Source organism: Equus quagga, chromosome 1 (genome assembly GCF_021613505.1).
Source record: "Equus quagga isolate Etosha38 chromosome 1, UCLA_HA_Equagga_1.0, whole genome shotgun sequence".
NCBI classification, from domain to species: Eukaryota; Metazoa; Chordata; class Mammalia; order Perissodactyla; family Equidae; genus Equus; species Equus quagga.
This window is the reverse complement of record NC_060267.1, coordinates 106,321,637-106,342,387: the sequence shown is the minus strand read 5'-3', so window position 1 is coordinate 106,342,387 and position 20,751 is coordinate 106,321,637. Positions and strand designations below refer to the sequence as shown.

At 47.6% G+C, this 20,751-nt stretch overlaps 1 protein-coding gene across 2 annotated transcripts in view; it reads right to left on the bottom strand.

Annotated features, from left to right (window-relative positions):
- The window catches only part of SRGAP3 (SLIT-ROBO Rho GTPase activating protein 3), a 245,278-nt gene extending 224,771 nt beyond the window's left edge, over nt 1–20,507 (bottom strand). For both annotated transcript variants that reach the window (XM_046640981.1, XM_046640994.1), the window contains exon 1: nt 19,777–20,507. In XM_046640981.1, coding sequence (XP_046496937.1) covers nt 19,777–19,843 — 67 coding nt within the window. In that variant the 5' untranslated portion in view covers nt 19,844–20,507. The remainder of the gene's footprint in view (nt 1–19,776) is intronic.
- Nucleotides 20,508–20,751: the final 244 nt, after the last annotated feature.

The window sequence follows — 20,751 nt, the reverse complement described above, 5'->3', positions numbered from 1 at the left end:
TTTCCCAGATTCTTTTAAGAAGACCTTGACCCAATTGTCGAAGCTGAGGGCTCTGCACTTAATTGATGCCACAAATGGCACCGGGGCACGTGCCAGTAAATACAACCTGCTGTCTACCTTCTCCAAAGCCTGGTTGCTGGAAATAATATTTATGGAGAATTGAATGAAGGTTGATCCATGCCTCCAGATCAAAGAACGCAAATGCCGACAGGAGCTAAGCAGGCAACAAAAATGAGTGAAGCCGACCAGGTGTGCCCTAGAGCAAAGTGGAGCCCACGCCCCACTGGAAGGGGGCAGCCAATTTTTGCTTCTAAGAACGACGGCCCAGTGTTCCTAGACAGAAATCTGGATTTTTATGTAAACTCTCCTGAGTTCTTTTAAAACTTTCTTAATTTTTAAATTTTGGAAACGAATTCACTTTTGTAAATGTTCCAAAGGCCAAAAAACATAGAAATGGATCTGAGTTTGCCTGTCAGCTGCCAGTTCTGCCGCAGCTGTTCTAAGTTTCACTCTTGGATCCAGTCAAGCCCTCCAAATCTGGGTAAGGACAATAACGGGGAGCGCTTGCTGAGTGTTGCAGACACTCGGCGAAATACTGAGAGTGGATTATCTCATTTAATCCTCACAAGAGTCCAGAGAGGCGCCCATTTGAAAGAGATGGAAACTGAGGCATAGAGAGGGGAGATGACTTGCCCAGGGTCAAGCAATTGATAAGTGATGAAGCTGGAATTCAGTCCTGTGTCTGTCTGACTTCAGCGTCCAATGCTGACTTCTTGGACCACACTGAGCAGACCCATTTTGAGTGAGTTGCGCTTTGGTGTTTAAACTATCAACCTACATTGAGGGATTTTTAACTACTAAAAATGTGTTGTAGTGACTACTCTGGGGGTGACTAAGGCCACTGTCCACCACATCACCAGGTCCTTAACAACCTCCAGCAGCTGAAGGGCCCTCCTGCCCACACTTCCCCAACTCGATCTGGGTCAGAGTCAAACACCATGGCACTTCTCCTTGGGGGAGAGTAACTTGCCCTTGACTCCAACCTCAAACTCATCCTTGAGGAGTAGAGAAGGATTTGCTTAAAACAATGACAGGGAGTCTCTACCATGAAATTTGAAAGGATGCTGGCAAGTTAGAGGCATTTTTATATCATAGACATTGAATCATTTGTTATGCTGCCCTGCGATTCTCATTGTGCAACCCTATCTGATGAGCATAACGTGAGACAGAAGATAGAATATAACTTCTTGGCCTTATCCGGAAGTGGCAAACCCAACCGCTTATAGAAACCAGGCAGCTTAGGTAAATGAGTGAAGCAGTGGGTGTGAGATGAGGGGTGCGGGGCCCAAGAACTCCCGGCCCCAGAAGTGGCAGCGACTCTGGACCGCATCATGTGCCAATGGCGGCTGCTCCTCAGCCAGACTCGGCTACCATGTGGGAATGGGGGCCCAGTGCAGCTAGATCATCTGACTTGTTCTCAAATAATCAGAAATACAGATTTTCCTATGAGGTTGCCCAGTTTTGTCGTGCATCTCAGTATCACTGGCCTGCAGACCAGTTCTTGCTTGGTGATCAGCTCTAGTCTGGGAAAAAATAAGTTGAATTTTTTTATTTAGTCTTGAGCTGCTTTAAACATCTGGAGAAGGACGTCAAGGAGGCGTTCTTAAGTCCTTGGGGGCTAAACTACCCAGCGCCTGGCTGCACGGCAGGCATACTGTGGAGCAGCGCTGAGGACGCAGGCTGAGCCTCACGGATGCTCCATTGCTTTTTTCTGCAGAGGGAGATGGCCACATCCTAATTTGTGAAGCTTTTGGGGGCATTAGAAGAAAGGTCAACGAGTGTGGGGGGTGGATGTTGTTCTCTAGTGAGCTTAAAGGCAACTCTATTCACTCTTCTGACAATTAAGGTCACAATTAAGGGCATGGAAATCCATCCATTGGAACGAAATGATATTATGGACAGGCCAGGTTCTAGGGTACCTTTTTGGCCCCGAATTCCCAGAGGTTGTACTTCCAAGGAAGTCAAAGGTCAAGTCTGGGTGGGTCCAAACTTCTGACTCCTCTCTTATGGCTGGTTAGGCCTGGTAGCATCTGGGAGAGAAGTCAGGGCAGTTGTCCAGGCTGGTTCTTACAGGCAAAGGGTCAGAGGTTCGAGCTCCAAACCAGCTTTGGTTACCCTGGAGCAACAGAGCCGAGATTCAAGGATGAGCTTGGAGGAACGGCCTGCGTGCCCAGCCCACCAGGCTGAGGAGCTCTCCAGGTGCAGAACAGCTCACCAGACTCCTGCATTGCGGTGTTGAGATGCAGCTTTGGGACATGTGTTCGTTTCTCAGTCAGCGGCCTCCATCATCTATTTCCCTCTGCAACCTCTTGGGGAGGGACCAAGAGCCACCTGGACAAGGGACAAGGCTGAGGTCAGGGATGGAGGTCTGCCAGCCTAACCAAAGGTCGGTTTGTTATCAGCCCATTCCCATTTCCTTCTATTCACGGGAGAAATTCCTCTCAGGGCTCAATATCCAAAACAGATTAGCTTCTCTTGAAGAGCTGATGGTTTTCTCTTAAAGACACGATGAAACTTCACATCTTGAAAGTCGGTGCTTCATCCCACTCTCTCTGCTTCCTGGTGCTGTCTGCCACAGGCTAGGCTGCTGCTCTTAACAGTAACCACTGTTTCTGGAGCATCCACCACGTGTCTGTTCTGGCCTGAATGCTTTACAGAAATGCCCGAAGTAGGTACGATTGCTCCTGTTTGACAGAGGTGCAGAGAGCTGAGCCTCAGAGAGGTGGAACAGTTTGTCCTTGACTAACAGGTGGCACAGCTGGAATGTGAGCTCAGATCTGCTGGACTCCAGAGCCTGCAGTGTTACGCTTATCGCTGTGATTATTAATAACAATAGCAACACTGGTCGAGTCCTTACTATGTGCCAGGCACCGTGCCGAGAGCTTACATGCAGTATCTCATTTAACCCCCTAGATGGAGGTGGGATTAGTATCTTCACTTTACAGATGAGGAAACTGAGGCTTAAAGAGATGAAAAGACTTGCCCAAAGTCACACAGCTAGAAAGTAGCAAAGCTGGGCTGCAAACCTCAGGCAATTTGATACCAACAACCATGTTCTTGATTACTAAGCTGGCCTTCCTTGGTTTCCTGCCGTTCTCACACTGGGTGGGCTTGCTCACGTCCTCATCCAAATTCTCAGTTAAAATACTGAACAGACAGATGGCCAATAAGCACATGAAAAGATGTTCGACATCACTAATCATCAGGGAAATGCAAATCAAAACTATGCTAAGATACCACCATACACCTGTTAAAATGGCTATAATCACTAAGACTAAAAGTAACAAATGTTGGAAAGGGTGTGGAGAAAAGGGAACCCTCATACACTGCTGGTGGGAATGCAAACTGGTGCAGCCACTGTGGAACATAGTATGGAGATTCCTCCAAAAAACTAAAAATAGAACTACCTTATGACCCAGCTAGCCCATACTGGGTATCTACCCAAATAGCTTGAAATCAACAATCCAAAGTAACATATGCACCCCTATGTTCATTGCAGCACTAGTCACAATAGCCAAGACATGGAAGCAATCCAAGCGCCCATCCACCGATGATTGGATAAAGAAGATGTGGCATATATATACAATGGAATACTACTCAGCCATAAAAAGAGACAAAATCATCCCATTTGCAACAACATGGATGGACCTGGAGGGTATTATGTGAAGCGAAATAAGCCAGAGTGAGAAAGACAAACACTGTATGACTTCACCCATACGTGGAAAATAAACAAACACACGGCCACAAAGAACAGTTCAGCGGTCACCAGGGGAAGCAGGGTGAGGGATGGGCACAGGGGGTGAAGGGGAGCACTTATATGGGGACAGACAAGAAATAATGTACAACTGAAATTTCACAATGATGTAAACTATTATGAACTCAATTTATAAAAAATAATCAAAAAAATTAGAGAAAAGAAACACTCAACAGGGCAGAGGCTGTGCGCAGACTACTTGAGACCTCACTTAGACCGACAATGGTCCACGCAACAACTGGCACTTGCTCAGGCAACTATGAACCCGTCCAACAGTGCTCTCAGGCTGACCTGTGCTTAGGACAGTAGTGCAGGAGAGGGGAGAAGGACGTGCAGATTCGACGCAGTACCAGAGAAGGATCCAAAGGACTGAAGCTGAGGTTGGTCCTCTCTTTCTCAGCTGCAGCCCTACACCAGGGCTCTGTTTCTAGTTTCTAGATTTGGCTCCAGGCCACCCCCCGCCCCATTCAGATGATAATTATCCAGGTCTTAGAGGTACGGGAGCCCCCACGCTGAGCCTCAGATAATCCTTCCAGCTTTGTCAAGCCACTGGAAGTTTTCCCACTTCCCCGGGAAATAAGGGACTCTGTGGTTTACCCGCCCAGGTCTGGGGTAGAGGCCAAAGAGGGCCTTTGTCCGAGGAGCCCGGAAAAGGCTTATTCCAGGGCCCTGACAAGCAATAAAGGAAACTGGGGAGCCAGGGGGCATTCCTGTTTCTCGGGAGACTTTTCTCCAGGAGTATCAGGATTTGCCTTTTCACGATCTCTTTTCATTCGTCTTGCCCTCCTTGCAACCAGCCGGCCCCCATTTGACAGTAATGAGGATGCAGAGACATGGCTCTGTCTCATTAGAAAACCGGGCAATTAAATTTTCCTTAGTGAAGTTCTTTACTTTCTCCTAGCAGTATCATTTCCGCGGTGGACTTGGATGAATTTTTTGTTTTTTAATTCCTTTCAACAGAAGTGGAAGGCAGTGTTTCCTGAAAGAGCATCTTCATATTTTCATAAGCTTAAACCTAACTGTGCGTGTATTTTTCTATCCTTGATAGCTATTCCAGAACTTGCTTTGAATGCCTCCTGTGTGGCGGGCACTGGACACAAGAATTCAGGAACAAATAAAACAAGGCCCCGGCACTCAATGAGCTCACAGGAGACAGACACATAAACAACCCCACGTAATAGCAGCATGTCTAGGGGAGGAGCTTAGCAAAAATAGAAATAATTAACATTTCTGCAGCTTCTAGAGTTCACTTTCTCACACACCACCTCATTTGATCCTCACAGCAACTAACCTTTAAGGTAGATAACGCCCTCCTTTTACAGAGGAGGAAGCGAGGATGCAGAACGGAGAGATGAGCCTTGCTCAAAAGACAGATCAGAGACGGAAAATCAGGTCTTAAATCCCAGACTCTGGACACAGCACCGCATGGCTCCTGATTTAAATCCAAAATATTAAATGGTTGGACTTGACTACTCCACTTCTATACCCATCTCTTAGAATTTTGAAAGAGCAGGGAAAAACACCGTCCACACTTCATGGGAGAATAATCCAATAAAGTAATATGTTTCATTTCGGCAATCATTCTTACAATATACAATGAACACCACAAGAAGTTAAGCATAATGTAAATCTCTCTTGCAGGCATCTTTCTTTCTTTCCTCTTGCAGTTCAGCTGATGTCTGAGCATCCTCCATAACAGGAAATTGGTCAATAAATTCCTTACTTACTGTCAACTTTCTGGGTTTTTAAATTAGAAAAGTCATCATGCTCATTATTTTAGAAGTCAATCAAAATTGAAGAATATAAGGGGAAAAGGTCTCCTTTCCATTGTTCTCTGTCATTATCTTCCTGCCTCACCCCTGACCTCCACCCTATTCCTGGTCCCCAAGGAAAAACATCATTACCAACCAATAAGAATTATCAGACTCAGGGGCCAGCCTGGTGGCACAGCAGTTAAGTGCACATGTTCCACTTCTCAGTGGCCCGGGGTTCGCCGGTTCGGATCCCAGGTGCGGACATGGCACCGCTTGGCACACCATGCTGTGGTAGGCATCCCACATATAAAGTAGAGGAAGATGGGCATGGATGTTAGCTCAGGGCCAGGCTTCCTCAGCAAAAAAAGAGGAGGACTGGCAGTAGTTAGCTCAGGGCTAATCTTCCTTGAAAAATAAAAAAGAATTATCAGACTCTTTGTATACAGACCCAAAAACATAACGACGCACATTTTTTTTTATGTAAAAAAAAATAGGATTGTAATACACACACACGGTTGGGGGGGGTGTTCAGTTTTTTTCTCATTCATCAGTTAGCTACATGATTACTAAATGTTCTTTTGCCTTCAAAAAAAGATACACAGTCAAGTTGGTAAGTTTACTACAGTCCAGGCCCAAATATTTCAAGTTCATGAAACCTGGGGCACCTGTAAAGTACAGCTTCCCGGGTACCCCCCCCCCCCCCCCAGAGATCTGATTCATTAGGTCTGGGGTGAGACCCCAGAATCTGAATTTGTTACAATTCCTCCCCACCCCCCCATCCATATTCTGATGCAGGTGGCCAGGAGCCACACTGGGAAAAACACTGCAGTAGGCAAAGCAAGCATCATGCCTGTCTAAGACTTACTGGAACCTTCCTTTTCCAGCTGCCCATGCTGGCAACTCCGCCTCTACTGATGGGTTTCCAGTACTGCCCCATCTTCCTCTCCTTTCCAACCAGGCACACTTACTAAGCGTTTCACCTGTAGGCTCAGGTTCACTGTCCAGGACTCTCAATGTTGGTGACCCTCTTATCAGTTTAGTTATTCAATGAATGTTCAGCAAATGCTCCCGTGTGCCAGCAGTTTTATTTCAACTAATTGACACACATCCACGAGTGAGGGATTATTATCCCCATTTTTCAAATAAGGAAACTGGTGAGGTAGTATCCCTATTTTTCTTATCTTTCTTGGATAAGAAAAGACTTATCCAAGGTCATTCAGCTAATAAGCCATAGGCCAAGACTGAAGCCCAGGTCTGTGCGATTCCTCCAGAGCACGGTCCCCCCGCACGTCACAGCTGCCTCCTTCCACAATCCCTATTCTTGTCTCCCCTACTTTCTGTGACTTTAGCACAACTCTCTCGAACCAGGATGGATTTCAATCCTCTTCAGTGGATCCTCGGCTTTAATTTCACCTTAAAAGCACTTATCCCACAACTGTATTTACCATCTTGAGTGTAACTATTATAAAATTCCTCTTCTGGAACCATTTTTCTCCTTGACCCCAGGAGTGGTGTGTTTCTCTTAGAAGTACTGATATTTCTGATGCCTTAAATATTTTGATGGCTTCTGACCCTTCTCTAAATGGAAAGATGGTTCTGTCTATCTCCGAAACAGCTCAGGAATTAATGGCGGTGAGATAAGCTTGGCCAATATGATGCAGCTTTTCAGATCAATATAGAAATCACCTGCAACATTTTCACCCACTTCGATCCATTCGCTCTAGGTTCCCCCAAGAACTCCTTACCACTCCTTCACGCCACTCAACAGTTTCGTACTTACAAGTTAAAATTCTCTTCCTCACAGAATTATAAAGTCTAGGAGGGCAGGGAACACAGTAGGAACTCAACAGATATTTGTTAAACTAAATCAAAGAACTGGCCCCCCACACGCTCAGCATTTCTCTCCCACTATTCCCAATAGCATAACAATTTTGGATTCTGGCAGAGAACAGTAGGGCCTCCCTCATTTTTGGCACAGAGTTTCAATGGCGATATTATGCCAAGTATGAGATCCAGAAGACAGAGATACTCAGGGTAGGGCCCGGAGCAGGAGGATCAAGCCAAGACTAGAGCCCTAGATTAGCTGAGGGTCAAGGGACAAATAAACTCAAAAGACCACAACCAGGCAAAAGGTCAGGAGCCCAAATGGCCGGGGTGGGAGGTCAAGGAGTAATCAGTTACCAGGTGTCAGAAGACAAGCAGTGACTGTTGCTCTGCCTCAGTTTCCCCAAGATGATATATCTTTGGGAGATCCAAAACATACTGCCTGGAGAGGCCACTGATCAAAATAAAGACACTACAAAGGGAAAAGTAACATACTGGCCAACTCTGTTTGGAAATGCCCCACTGAGATGACAGTTGGAGAGCAGCCATGTCACTCAGCCATTTGCATTCTTTAGTCCAAGTAAAATCTGAGAAGCGACGCCCACTCTTTTGTGCCCCTGAAAGTGACTAAGGTGTCTCATTGCTGAGCATCCTCTCATGTCATCTCTCTGTCTGGTTCCTTTTAAAGCTCTTTTAAGCTATGGAAGCTCCCCTACGGAGCTCTCCCTTTCCGCTGAGCTCCCATCTCTCGGTGAGAACTCTACCCCCCTACAGGAACCCAGGCCTTTCTGTCGGACAAAGAGTTGGAAAACTTACTGGTCTAGAGTAAACTGTATTCTGAAAATACCCTCCCAGGTCATCAGAGGTAAGGAGACAGCAGGTTATCACCATGGAGCAGACCAGCAGTCAGGAATCCCCAAAGTGCCACTGATGACCAGGACGCAGGCAGAGAACATCGCGAGGGAAGGTGGAGCAGAGGAAAGTACAACAGGGAGGGTAAATGGCTGCTGAGGCTGCATGCTCTGCCCCAGACAGACTCTCCTTTACCACCTCCTGCCAAAGGCAGAACAGCTGCCTGGGTACCAACAGGGAAGTGAGACTACTGGGGACCAGGAAGGGGGAAGATTTCAGCTGAAAGCAGCTGGGACAGATGTGAGGCTGAGGGAAGTTCTTGATGTGTGAGCTCCGTTTCCCCCCAATTTTATGCAAATCGGGTGGGACAGAGCGGCCAACACAAGCCAGCCACCACAACAGAATGTTTTCCAACAAACCAACCCCTTGCCCTCAAGTACCGTCCAAACGCGTGGGCGGTCATGCTTACTGATGGATGTTCTCGCTTGGCAAACTCTGTCTATTTTTAGGCCATACTCTGTCTGTTTCAAGCTCTAAGCCTATTGGCCTATGATGATCTGCCTATCAGTTTTATTTTTATTACTTTCCATTAAAAATCCCAGTTTTTGTTGTATATGGATATAAAACAGAGAAAGAGATGAGGTCTGGAAGGTAACACATTCAGTGTTTATAGTGGTTATCTCAGGTAGTGGCTTCTAGATTCTTTGCTTTTCTTTTTCATATTTTTCTGTATTTTCAAAACTTTTAAAATAATCAGCATGTATTACCTCCATAACCAGAAAAAAAATTATTAAAAAAATAAGACTCTCAACCATCATCTCCAAGGCCAAAGACTCATAGGATCCAACGGTTAGAAAGAAACGTCAAGCTCCTCTCGTTTCTAGTCTCATCTCCCAGCCCTGCTCCATTCCACCTCCCCTGGATTTCAGCCACATCAAACTTTTCACCATTTCCCAAGTACTCAGGGCCTTTCTCGACCCCTATGCCTTTGCACATGCTGTTCTCTCTTCATGAAATGCCTTTTAACCACCTGGACAGCTTCTACCCATCCTTCAAAACCCTACTTAAAAGTCCTTTCTTCTATAAGAACTTCTCCAGTTCTCGCTGGCAAAGCTGTCACTTTCACTCTGAGTTTCCACAGTGTGCGGTTCCAGCACTGTCCCAGGACTCACTATACTGTATTATAATCAATCTATTTTTGTAACTCTCTTTCCTAGAAAACTATGAGTCCATCTAAGACAGGGACGGCATTTTTGTGTCCCCATATCAGATACATACTAGGGACTCAATCAACAGAAGATATTGGATTCCCTGCAGTAACCCTGCAAGTGGCTACCCGGTGTCTCTGCCTCGTTCCCTCTAAGCCATCGGCTGGACGGCTCTGCATAGATATAATTGTCCCTTCTTTGGACTCTTCATCTTCCTGAATTACCTCTCAGCCAGAGTTTGGGGAAAGCCTGGATCTGCTTCACTATGTGCCTCTAAACTACAGTTGCCAGCACATTCCCACGCGCCCTGAGGCAGAATATCTATGTGTGCTTCTGTGCAAAGTCCATCACAAGGACACCTACGTTCATTCGCTCATTTAACAAATATTCTGATCACCTGTTATACACCAAGTGCTGTGCTAGGTGCTAACAAAACACAAATGAACAAGAGAAACAAAAGTCTTGTTCTTACAGCCTTCCGATTCTGGTAAAGAGAAGAAATAAACAAACAAGAGAAAAGATCATTGAGCCGTAAGGGCCCTGCTGGGAATTCAACTCAACTGGGCCCAGAGTTGCTCCAGGGCTACTTAAGACGGGGTGGTCAGGAAGCGACATGCAAGCTGAGAGCTGAAGAGCAAGAAGGAGCCAGGCACATGACAATCCAGGGGAAGAGGATTCCAGAAAGAAGGAAAAGCTACATGCAAAGGGCTGAAGCTCGAAGCTTGCAGAATGCAAGGACCCAGGAGAGTGGAGAGGTGAGGCGGCTGAGGTGCGCAGAGCAGGGCTTCCGAGTCAATTCTCATGCAGAGAGATGCTACCAGAGGGTTTGGAACCCGGGAGTGGCATGATTAGATTAACATTGTGTAAGGATTGCTGCCGGCTGCTGTGGAGAGAACAGACTATGAGGACAAGAGAGGAAGCAGGGGACCAGTTAGGACAGTGGCTTTCAACTGGGGCCTATTTTGCCCATCCCCCCAGGGGACATTTGGCAATGTCTGGAGACATTTTTGGTTGTCACCACTTGGTGGGGTGGATGCTACTGACATTGAGCGGGTAGAGATCAGGGACGCCACTCAACATCCCCCTTTGTACAGGACAGTCCCCACAACACGCATGATCCAGCCCAAAATGTCAGTAGCGCAGAGGCTGAGAAACCCTGAGTTAAGAGGCTGTTGCCATGGTCCCAGCAAGAAGTGATGGTGGTCTGGGCCAGGATGGGGGAGATGGCAAAGAAAGGCGATTCACAGCAATTAATATTTTGAAATATTCAAGGTTTTTCTTCCATACTTCCTTACACCTCTTGGACTCATTCAGGCGGGGAGGACATTCTGTGTTCATTGCCTCGGGGAGAATACAAAGAAAGAGTCAGCCCCTCGGGGAGAATAGAAAGAATGTGGGCTGTTGGACAATAGCTTGAGAGAATGTCTGATGACAAAGAGCCAGGATATCACCACCATCACCTGCTTTCCCCAACACACCGACAAAGATTTCCAGGATTTGGTAAGCAAGGTGTATGTAGAGTTTATGGATCTATAAGGAAAAAACCTCCCCCCTTCCTCACCCCAAACAAGCCCAGGGAAAGAGGGTGATGAGGGAGCCCCCATATAAATTTGCAGAACCTGAGAACAGAGAAGAGAGGGGCACCTCCCCGGGCAGGGCCCTAGGGAGGGCCTGGAGGAGAAGTGAGGGCTGGCACGGTGAGACAGGTCTGTGACAAATGTCCAGAGTCTCTCCTGACCCTGCATGTTGTGCGAGACCCAGGAGGACCCCCCGTGGCTGCATATCATGTGGAAGGAGCTGAATACGGGGACACGCAAAGGAGCCTGGGGTTTGGAACAAAGAAGGATCAGTGGCAGGGACCAACTACCCAAGACCCCACAGGAAGGAGGTATCTTGGTAGCTGCCAAAGCAGCTTGATGGTAAACTACACAAGTGTCCCTTAGCACTGCCTCAGTGCCCCGGACCTTGAGACACGCCACTGGCGGAAACAGGAGAAAACCCCAAACTGACTTGGACTTATTTCTGCTGCCCCCAGCAAAAATGGAGATGTGAAATGGAAATCAAGTTACAGAAAAATAGACAAAAGCATATTTCTTGTGCACCTGCATTTGTGGCTGAGATCTGTCCACTTTGAGGCGGCACGGGCTGTGGGCTTCTGCGTGTTCAGCTGCGCCACTGTCACCTGACATCGACTGTCCAACCCCAGGGGCAGCACCAAGGTCCATTCAAGGCCCCCTGAACACCACCTGCAGCCGAGTGCACCCCCCCAACTGTCACACACAGGCGGGCACACAGGCACACGCCACGCAGAGTGGATCAGGGGCGAGCTGTCGCCAAATTACCATTTAAATCAACAGTTGAGTGCTCTGTAATTGGAAATGTCGAACCCACATTTTCTAAGTGACCTCAAAACACCACATTGGTGTCACTTAGCTGAGCTGGATATGCGTTTGTTTTATCTCTTCCCTTCTTCAAACTGCCCTCCGAGACAAGCATAAAAATTAGGGAACCGGGCAAAAGGCAAAAAGAGAAGGAATCTAGATAATCCACAAATTGCGCAGCCTGACATTTTCCAAAATGTAATCTCGGGAACAGAGTCTTGTGAGATGTTCCATGAAAAGGTCTGCAAGATCGAGTATGTCTGAGGGAGGTCCGTGGCCCCTTCTGGGCGATTCACACTTAACACATTCACGGTTCCCAGAAGTCCTGAGGGAAACAAATCTAGTTAACTCAGTTTCTACTAGAACTCCCAAAACCCGTGTGACCACAGAACTATTTTTCCACCCAACGCCTCTTTACATCCAGTTTCATGGAATACACTTCAGGGAACACTACTCCAGACATAAATTGGCTAAATGATTAAACAAATTAAGAGCATAGAGCCAAAATCCCCTCCTGGCCAGCCAAGATATTCCATAAACACCAGCAAGCCATCAGGAATGAATCATTTACAAGGGAAATCGAGCCCAGGACACAGCTCTCCGGGTCCCGTATTAGGCCAGAGTTTCCAAAATTCAGCACCTTTAAGCGGTCAACTCTTGTCGCCTTCCTGGCAGCTACGAGGAAGGAACCCAGTTTCTGGAGCAGCCTAACCTCATCCCCTCCTGACCTCTGCAATCCTTAAGCTGTTATATCCTTGTTTTGTCCTATTTTCCAAGGTGCCACTCAGCTCTGCCTCCCAGGTACCCATCACCCCTCGGGCTGTGCCCCACCCCCCACCAGAGCAGTTCAACTCCTTAGGTTCATTGATCGCCAACTAGATGTAGGCACGAGGCTACAGCAATGAACCAAGCAGTGAGAGCCTTTGCCCTCATGGAAACCTGGTCTAGAAGTGTCTGCGAGCGAGAACCCTTCTCTGAACATCAGTTTCCACATCCAAAAAAAGAAGTGGGCGAATTGGACTAGAAGACACCTCAGATTTCTGGTTCTCCATTTCCAGGTTGGTGGAGGTAGGTCTGGCAGCTCCGTCAAGGCTGCTGGGCTGTTTCCAGTGGGCGCTTTCCCAAAGATGACTCCCTGGGGGAGAGGGAAGGGATCAGCACAGCTCGGGGGCATCGAGAGGGGACTTGGAGAGGCTGAATTAGGCGCACAGATGTGTTAGAAAGGGTGAAGCCAAAGATTAAGACCCATCCCAGCCTGGCCCCCCAGTGAAGCATTGTTGCCTGGGCACGCATCTTGCCCCCCTGCACGACCGGAGGGCAGGAAGACACCTGTTTACACCAGAGCTCCGCCACTGTTCGCTGTGCAAACTGATGCAATTTACTTTATTTCTCTGAACTTTAGGTTTTATCTATAAAATGGGAATAAACACGACTACCTCACAGAATTATTGGGATCATAGAACAAGATGCTGTATATACGACTGAGACCTAGAGCTGAATAAAAATCCATGACTTCCCACTGCTAAATACAGCTGTACAGCCTAAGCATGGCTTGTAACAGTCACTGACTGAATGAGTGAGGGAATGAGTGAATGAATCATAGATGCTTCTGGAAAGGAAAGATTATCCCTAACCTGTAAACCTTGGTGGTGAAAACTCCAGAAATGGCCAATATAGACCCCCAGATCCACTGATTTCCCCGAACCAGGAAGGGGCTGGAGTGCAGTGTTCCCCCAGCCACATCCACCAGGACTGGGACAAACGTCACCTCATCAAACAGCACATCAGCCTTCACCAACTCTGCCCTAATAAACAGCTTCCCTGTCAGGGACAAAAAGGAAATGCAGCAAACCATGAAAAACATTTCTTTTACCAATAAAATCCCAACTTTGAATGGAACAGGAAGTATGGGTGTTGCTGTGGGCTGAGTGTTGATGTCCTTCCACAATTCCTGTGCTGAAGCCCTAAGCCCCAGTACGATGATATGTGGGGGCGGGCGGGAGGTAATCAAGTTTCGATGAGTCGGTGAGAAGGGTGCCCTCCCGGTGGGATTGGTGCTTAGAAGAAGAAGAGAGAGCGCCCTCCATACGCCCAGGGAGGACCACGTGACGACGCGGCCAGAAAGCAACGTCCGCTAGCCCGGTCTCGGCTCCCACTAGGCCCCGGATCTGCAGACACCTTGATCTTGGACTTCCCAGCCTCCAGGACTGTGAGATAATCCAACGATTATTTGAAACAATCAATGTCTGCTGTTGAAGCACCCAGCCCACGGTGTTTTGTTATACAGCCCAAGCTAACGAATGTCAAAGAAAATAACTGCTTGAGCTACAAGTTCTAAAAGTAAAACTTCTTGTCAGTAACTTATCAGCCACGCCCTCCACCCATCACGTGTCAAGCGCGGTGGGAAACAAAGATGAGCGTAAGCATTTCTGCCTCGAGAGTTCACGGCCGAAGGACTAAACACAGAATTGTAAGAAAGGATAGTAAGGCCCAGAATAGAGGGATAGATGGGAGGGAACCACTAATTCTGCCCAGGAGAGGTGGGAAGTCATCCTGGGAGAAGGGAGCATTTGAGCAGGCATTGACGGCCCATCAGGGGTTGGCCAGACCAAGAAAAGCTGCCCGCATGGTGGGGGGAGCACATTTTAAGCAGAACAAAGGCACAAATGGGGAAAGATTGGGAGGTGGGAAAGGTAGGGAGGATTCAGAGACAAGGGACTGGTCTGATGTGGTTATAAGAGCACAGGCCTATTACAGAGAAAATGACCGAAGATGAAACAGGAAAACGGGCTGAGGCCCCATCACCAGGACCCTTTATGGACTTGCTCTTACAGGCCAGAAGTTGCAAACTCGTGGGCCACGGGCTGGAACCGTCCTCCTGACAGGTCTGTTCAGGCAGCATAGTGGTTTTTAAATATTTGAGCCACCATTTAAAAATCAGGAGACTTTCATCACTGCCCCGGATTTGGCAAAGGATTATTAGATCTGACCCCAAAAGCATGAGGAAAAAAAGTGGATAATCTGAACTTCATCAAAATGAAAAATTTTTGTGCTTTTAAAGGACACCATCAAAAAAGGGAAAAGACGACCCACAGAATGGGAGAAAATATTTGCAAATCATATCTGATAAGGGACTTGTATCTAGAATATATAAAGAACTCTTACAGTGCAATAATAAAAAAGATAACCCAATTAAAAAAATTAACATTTAAAAATTCTTAAATAAAAATCAAGAGATTTTGTTTTAAAATCCAGATGACCTGGAGACACTGAAAGAACTGACCACTCTGGGCTCACATTCCTGCGTGGCAATGACAGACTGGAGCTGAGCAGCAGCTGCCTCCTCTAGGTCAGTTCCCTAATCAGCCACAGTCCCCACCACTCCCCACTGTTTCCCAACCCAGCCTACTTTTCCCACTGAAGCCTGCGGAACAGAGTGAGGGCTCCTAAGGAGGTCGTCCACTCACTCACTCTAGTATAATCCTTTTAAGACTAAACTCATTCTGGTGCTCAGTCGAAGTTGTTTGTGTTTTGGTTTTTTATCCCCTTCGCTGATTTTATCACGACGTTCCAAGAAAACTCTTAGAAAGCCGAGACTGTCTCAGATACTTTGCATCTCTCACAAGACCCAGCACAAGACTAAGAACAAAGCGGATACTCAGTGCTTACTGAGTGGATGCATAAATGAATGAGTGAATACATGCCTCTCTGTGATCTTCAGTATCTGCTTTTTCACCCCCAAATTCTAGACTTTTGCTATTAGGAAGATAGCCTGAAATGAACTTAGGTACATAATAAAAAATAAAACACAAAAGTCAACCACTGCATTTCTATTTCAATTTTCTATTAGGTTGAAATGGAAATAGGAACTCTGAATAAATGCAAAACAGAGCATGAGGGCTGATGGCAAGATGAATTAAAGTCCAGGAAACCGACAATGCCTGGAAACAAGATCACCAAACACTATCGGTGATCTCTGAGAGAACTGTGAAAAACAGGATAGGTGCCAAAAAGCTGGAGATGGGCAAATGTTGTTCTGATTTTCAAAAGGGGAAAGAAGTTATAGCTTGCCAGTTCCCATCTAGCGAATACGGTGTCACTCTCAGGCAGAGTTCTTGAACAGATTCGAAAGGAACACTTGTGAGCACCTCAGGCAGGAAGCAACGTCCTTTTTGAACCCAGTTTGGGGTCACCAAGAACAAGTCATATTAAATTCACTTCATTTTCTTCTCTCTGACAATGCTCCTAGCCTAGGAGATTGGAGAAACGTAGTAGATATAATATATAGGGTGCAGTGAGGGAGTGGGCAGTGAAAAGAGCTAATTCCACCCTTGGGCTATATTAATAGAAGCATTACATACAGCATAAAGGAGGTGACAGTTGTTTTCTTTCTCTGGTCACATGTAGAGAATCTCATTTAGAACTTAATAGCACTCCTGAAGAAGACATTTGATAGTACCATCTTTTGGAGGTCCATTTGGCAAAAACTCTTTAAAAGTATACAGCTCTCATCTAGATTTCTGGCACCTGTTGAAAAATGGAAAGATCTGGCTGGGCCTCCATTCCTAAATGCTAACAACGAATTGAACCCAAGTAGTCACTGCCCATTTGGACAGGACATGTGCTCTCAGGCCTACCATAGTTACTACCACCCCTTCTTATATTGCCCTCGCTGAGGTGGTGGGCCAGCTGCCACAAATCATCTTACTTGGCCAGCTTCACTCATTTATTCTATCTGCCACACACCCAAAGTCACTGGAGTTTGCAACCCAGAATGCAGCAGGTGCAAAGGAGAGTGAAGGTGATGAGCAGCAGCGAACTATTTATTATGAGCACGTGAGCATCACCATATGGACTATGGTTCATGTGGATCACAGGGGCTACAGTCAGGTCTGCAGACTCGCCATGGGCAGTCATGGGGAAGCAGCATCTGTCTTGTTCGAGAAAGTCCCAAGGGGAAGATACCATAGAACCAGTGGGTGGATGAAGACATATTTAACCCAACATAAAAGCCACTTACAGCAGCCAGAGCTGTCCAAAGATAGACTATGTGGGCCGGGGAGGTGGTGAGTTCCCCATCGCTGGAAATGTGCAAGCACAGGGTATATATACTACAGTGCTGCAGGTATATAATCAAAGGGATTCAAGGATCTGATGAGGCAAGAGAAGGCATGAGTCTAAAATTTTTTACGATAGGAAAAAAACCATTTTCAAACATTCTCCTTTATTAGGTCAGTAAATTCTTCAAAAAGAGATGAAAGAGAATAAGTCAACAAAGAACTCAGCATCCTTTTTAAAAATCAAAAGCTCACAAGATTCACAGATTATGAAATCTGTCTAACTCAGTGGAGGGTTTGCACTAAACTGGCCAGATGATACCCGGGGAGAAAGGCGCTCAGCACCAGGCTTTATTTTTGGTGATTGGTCAAACGTTCTTCAGAGGTGAGCAACAAAGGCCAGGGATGAAAGTAGGAGGGTAAACAATGGAAGGCCATCAAGAGGCAGCCAGGCGCCCCCCCCCCCCCCCCCCCCCAACTGCCATCTGCTCCTGACATCAATCCTTCAGGCAACAATGTATGGGGAATTCTGAGCCTAGAAGACAACGGGGCCTTCATGTTTCCAGCCTCGTGACCTTGGGCAAGTCATTCAATGCCACCAGGCCTCAGTTTTCTCATGTCCAAAACTGAGCTCCTACGAGCCCTTTCTCTACATGGTGCAGGCCGAGAGTTGTGAGATCTCGGAGTGAGCCACGCAAACTGTAGAGCCCTGTCCACACGTCAATAACTATGATGATGGTGAACAAACAGAATTTTAACAGAAAAGATTGCAGACGGTTCCGGGCACAGCGGCATCCTGACCTAATCCTGTGGGTGGCAACTCCCAAGGAAGAGATTAAACTCTTGTAACCAGAAGGCAGACACTTAGAGTCTGGAAGAGACAAGATTATTTGGACAAATTTCCTACTGAAATGCACTACCTTGTACTTGCTAATTAGTTGCTAAAATAAAGGTGAACCGTAAAAAGTAGAAGAATCAGCTAGAGCAACAAACGCTTAATTGATCCTCAAGCAGAGTTCCCGGCCCAGGGGTAGCAAACTTTTAAAAGGGAGAGAAGCCAATTTCCTACCAAGATGATGCTTTTAAAACTCCAAACTGTCCAAAACTCCACATCCCCTTCTCTATTAGGGAATTTTTCATGGGAATGTCAGTTAAAAAAAATAATAGCCAAATTAGTTTTACAAAACATGAACTCCCTAAAAAGTATATAGGCAAAGACCAAAACTGGGTTTTTTTTCTGTATTGAGCAGTTGGGTGAATTCAAATCTCTGACCAATAAAGGGCTTGTTTCTAAATTTCCAGCAGGGCGGAAACATCCTAAGTCACTGTTTTCTGCACTGAACTGAAAGCGAAGACGGAGGTGAGCAGGGACCAGAAGCGTTTGTGCTCACTGGGGTCCGCGCAGAGGTGACCAGCATGCCGGCTTGGACCAGAACTCAAAGGCACAAGGCAGTTGGCGAGACTGGGAAAAAAACAAAGGCCTCCCCCGACGGCTGCTCCCCTCCCGAAGTTCCCCAAGCATCAGAAGCGTGTGCAGCAGCTGGGGATGCCCGGCCTCCCGCCGTTCCGGGAGAGGTGCCCCGACTTCCCGGGTCACCGAGTCTCGAGCTGCAGCAGCACCTAGAAGCAGGTGTGGCAACCTCAGGTCGCCTGAGCCCCAGATAACCAACACCGCCCACAACCACAAGGGCAGGCATCAACATCCACGGAAGATGTGTTTTGTCTTTCCTCCTTCTATGAGAGACCACAACACGCCCTGTGTCGCAGCAAGGAGAACCGTGACCAGAGAGAAAACAGATGCTAAGAGGCGCCGGCCCAGGCTTCCCTTAGGGTCCATCCTCGGAGAAGGGGCGGACATGGTGGATGGTGCCTGCAGGTTTTCCTTGCCAAAGCTGAGCCTAGGACTTGTGAGGGTGGGAGAAGACCCTGTCTGGCCCAAATGAGGATTCTGCCTGCGTTTGTCTCTGCGATTGTGTCCGGTTTCCCATGTAACCTTGCTAGCGTTTTAGGGAGCAAGGTTTTAGCTTTATCCTTTAGCAAGGATTTAGGGAGCAGCTTCTGAGAGGAGTGTGCACCCGTGCCTCCAGAGCTGGAACAAGCAGCCAGAGGTCATCTCTTCCTCCCGGCAGGCTTCCCCGGGCACCACGGAAGCCAGGCAGCGCCTACCAGCCCAACCGGCAACTGAGCTGTTGGCTTTGAATGAAGGCTGATGACCCTAAACGCTAGTGCATGGACAGTGGCTGGGGCTGCACACTGGGAGAGAATACATTTTCTGCACCGAGCTCCCTCTTTATGCCTAAATGCCTGCATTAGTTTCAATCAATATGCCCCATAACAGTTAATCCATGGCAACCCAGGCCAGTGAGAGACACCGACAAAGACACGCAGCCCGGGGATGCTGCTTCCCTGTGCACACGCATGCGAATCCCAGCCCAGAGAAAGAGGCAGAGGCGAAGCCACAACGGAAACCAAAAAGGAGAAAGAAAAACAAAAAGCGGGTCGTAAAATATACACATCATATGAAAGGGCTTTTAGCGTTGGGAGGAGGGGAGGAGGCAGTGTCTGTCAAACTGGGCTTAGAGTGACATGTCACGGCCAAGATGATGGAGTATGGGCGACACTCCTAAAGCCGGGCGCCGGATCCTCCCCACACACCTGCAATGCAGTGACTGTGCCCGCTCTGTACTCCATGCTCCCAGCGCCAGCGCTCTCTGCAGTTGAAACCAGTCCGGACTTGTGCGGCTGCCGCTGTTTCTCCTCACAATAAGATTATTGATGCAGAACAACATTTCACGATGGCAGGGAGGAAAAGGGGGGGAAAAAGAAGCCAGAGCAAGAGAAAAAGGAAAGGGGAGGGGAGGCGTGACTCCCCAGCCCACATCTCACCTTTTATTTGGGCTTCATATTCGGCGATGATCTCTTTGTCTTTCTTGAACTTAGTTTGCGATGACATCTTCCAATGTGGCCAAAGGCACTGACAGGCGGTTTGATTTATTTCTCCTTTTCTTGCGCGTCCACTCTCAAGCCCTGGTAATCACACGGCTCTGGTCGATTTCACAGGTTTAGGAGCTAATCTCTTTCACTCGCTGCAGAGCCAGGGGAAGAATCCTCTCGGTCTGGTAGGAAAATTCTCTTGACTCGTGGAAAAATGTCTCTAGTAGCTTGGTCTGGTCAGCTCCTCTTGCAAAAGAAGAACCACCACCCTAGGAGCACGGTAACCTGCCCCAGATTTTCAAGATTTTTCTTCCAAAAAAATAATAACCAAGAGCACTCACTCACACACTCAGACGCACACACACAAACACACTCGCGCGTGCACTCACGCACTCATCCAGACATGCACACACACAGTCGTGATGCACACACACACAAACACACACACCCTCACTCACACCCGCTCACACACACACACACATCCACAAGAGGCGGGGCGCCTCCTTGGTCGTCCTGTCAGCCCCCGGCTGGCTTTCGAAGGCTCTGCTAAGGAGATGATGGTCAGGTTGCCAAAGGGCCGGTCATCTCGCATCCTCCCTCCCCTCGGCGCCTCCGGTCTGATGTACAGTGAGGATCAAAGCCAGGGGAGCGAGATGGAAGTTCTCCGGCTGCAAGGCTTGGTGAACCGGGGCTGGACTGCTCACCCTGCAGGGCTGGCTGAGCCAGCGCTCCCCCACCGCCTTCGTCACTAAGCCCCACCTCCCGGATTTTATAACAACTGACACATTGTAGCCTACAGGAGAGCAGAACTCACTGCAAGCAAAAAGGGGAAGAAACGGCACAAAAGGGAAGGCAGCAGGAAAAAGAATCGGGCTGGGAAGGCCTGAGAGGCCCCTGCAAACTCCCACCATTAGCAGTCGGGTTAGG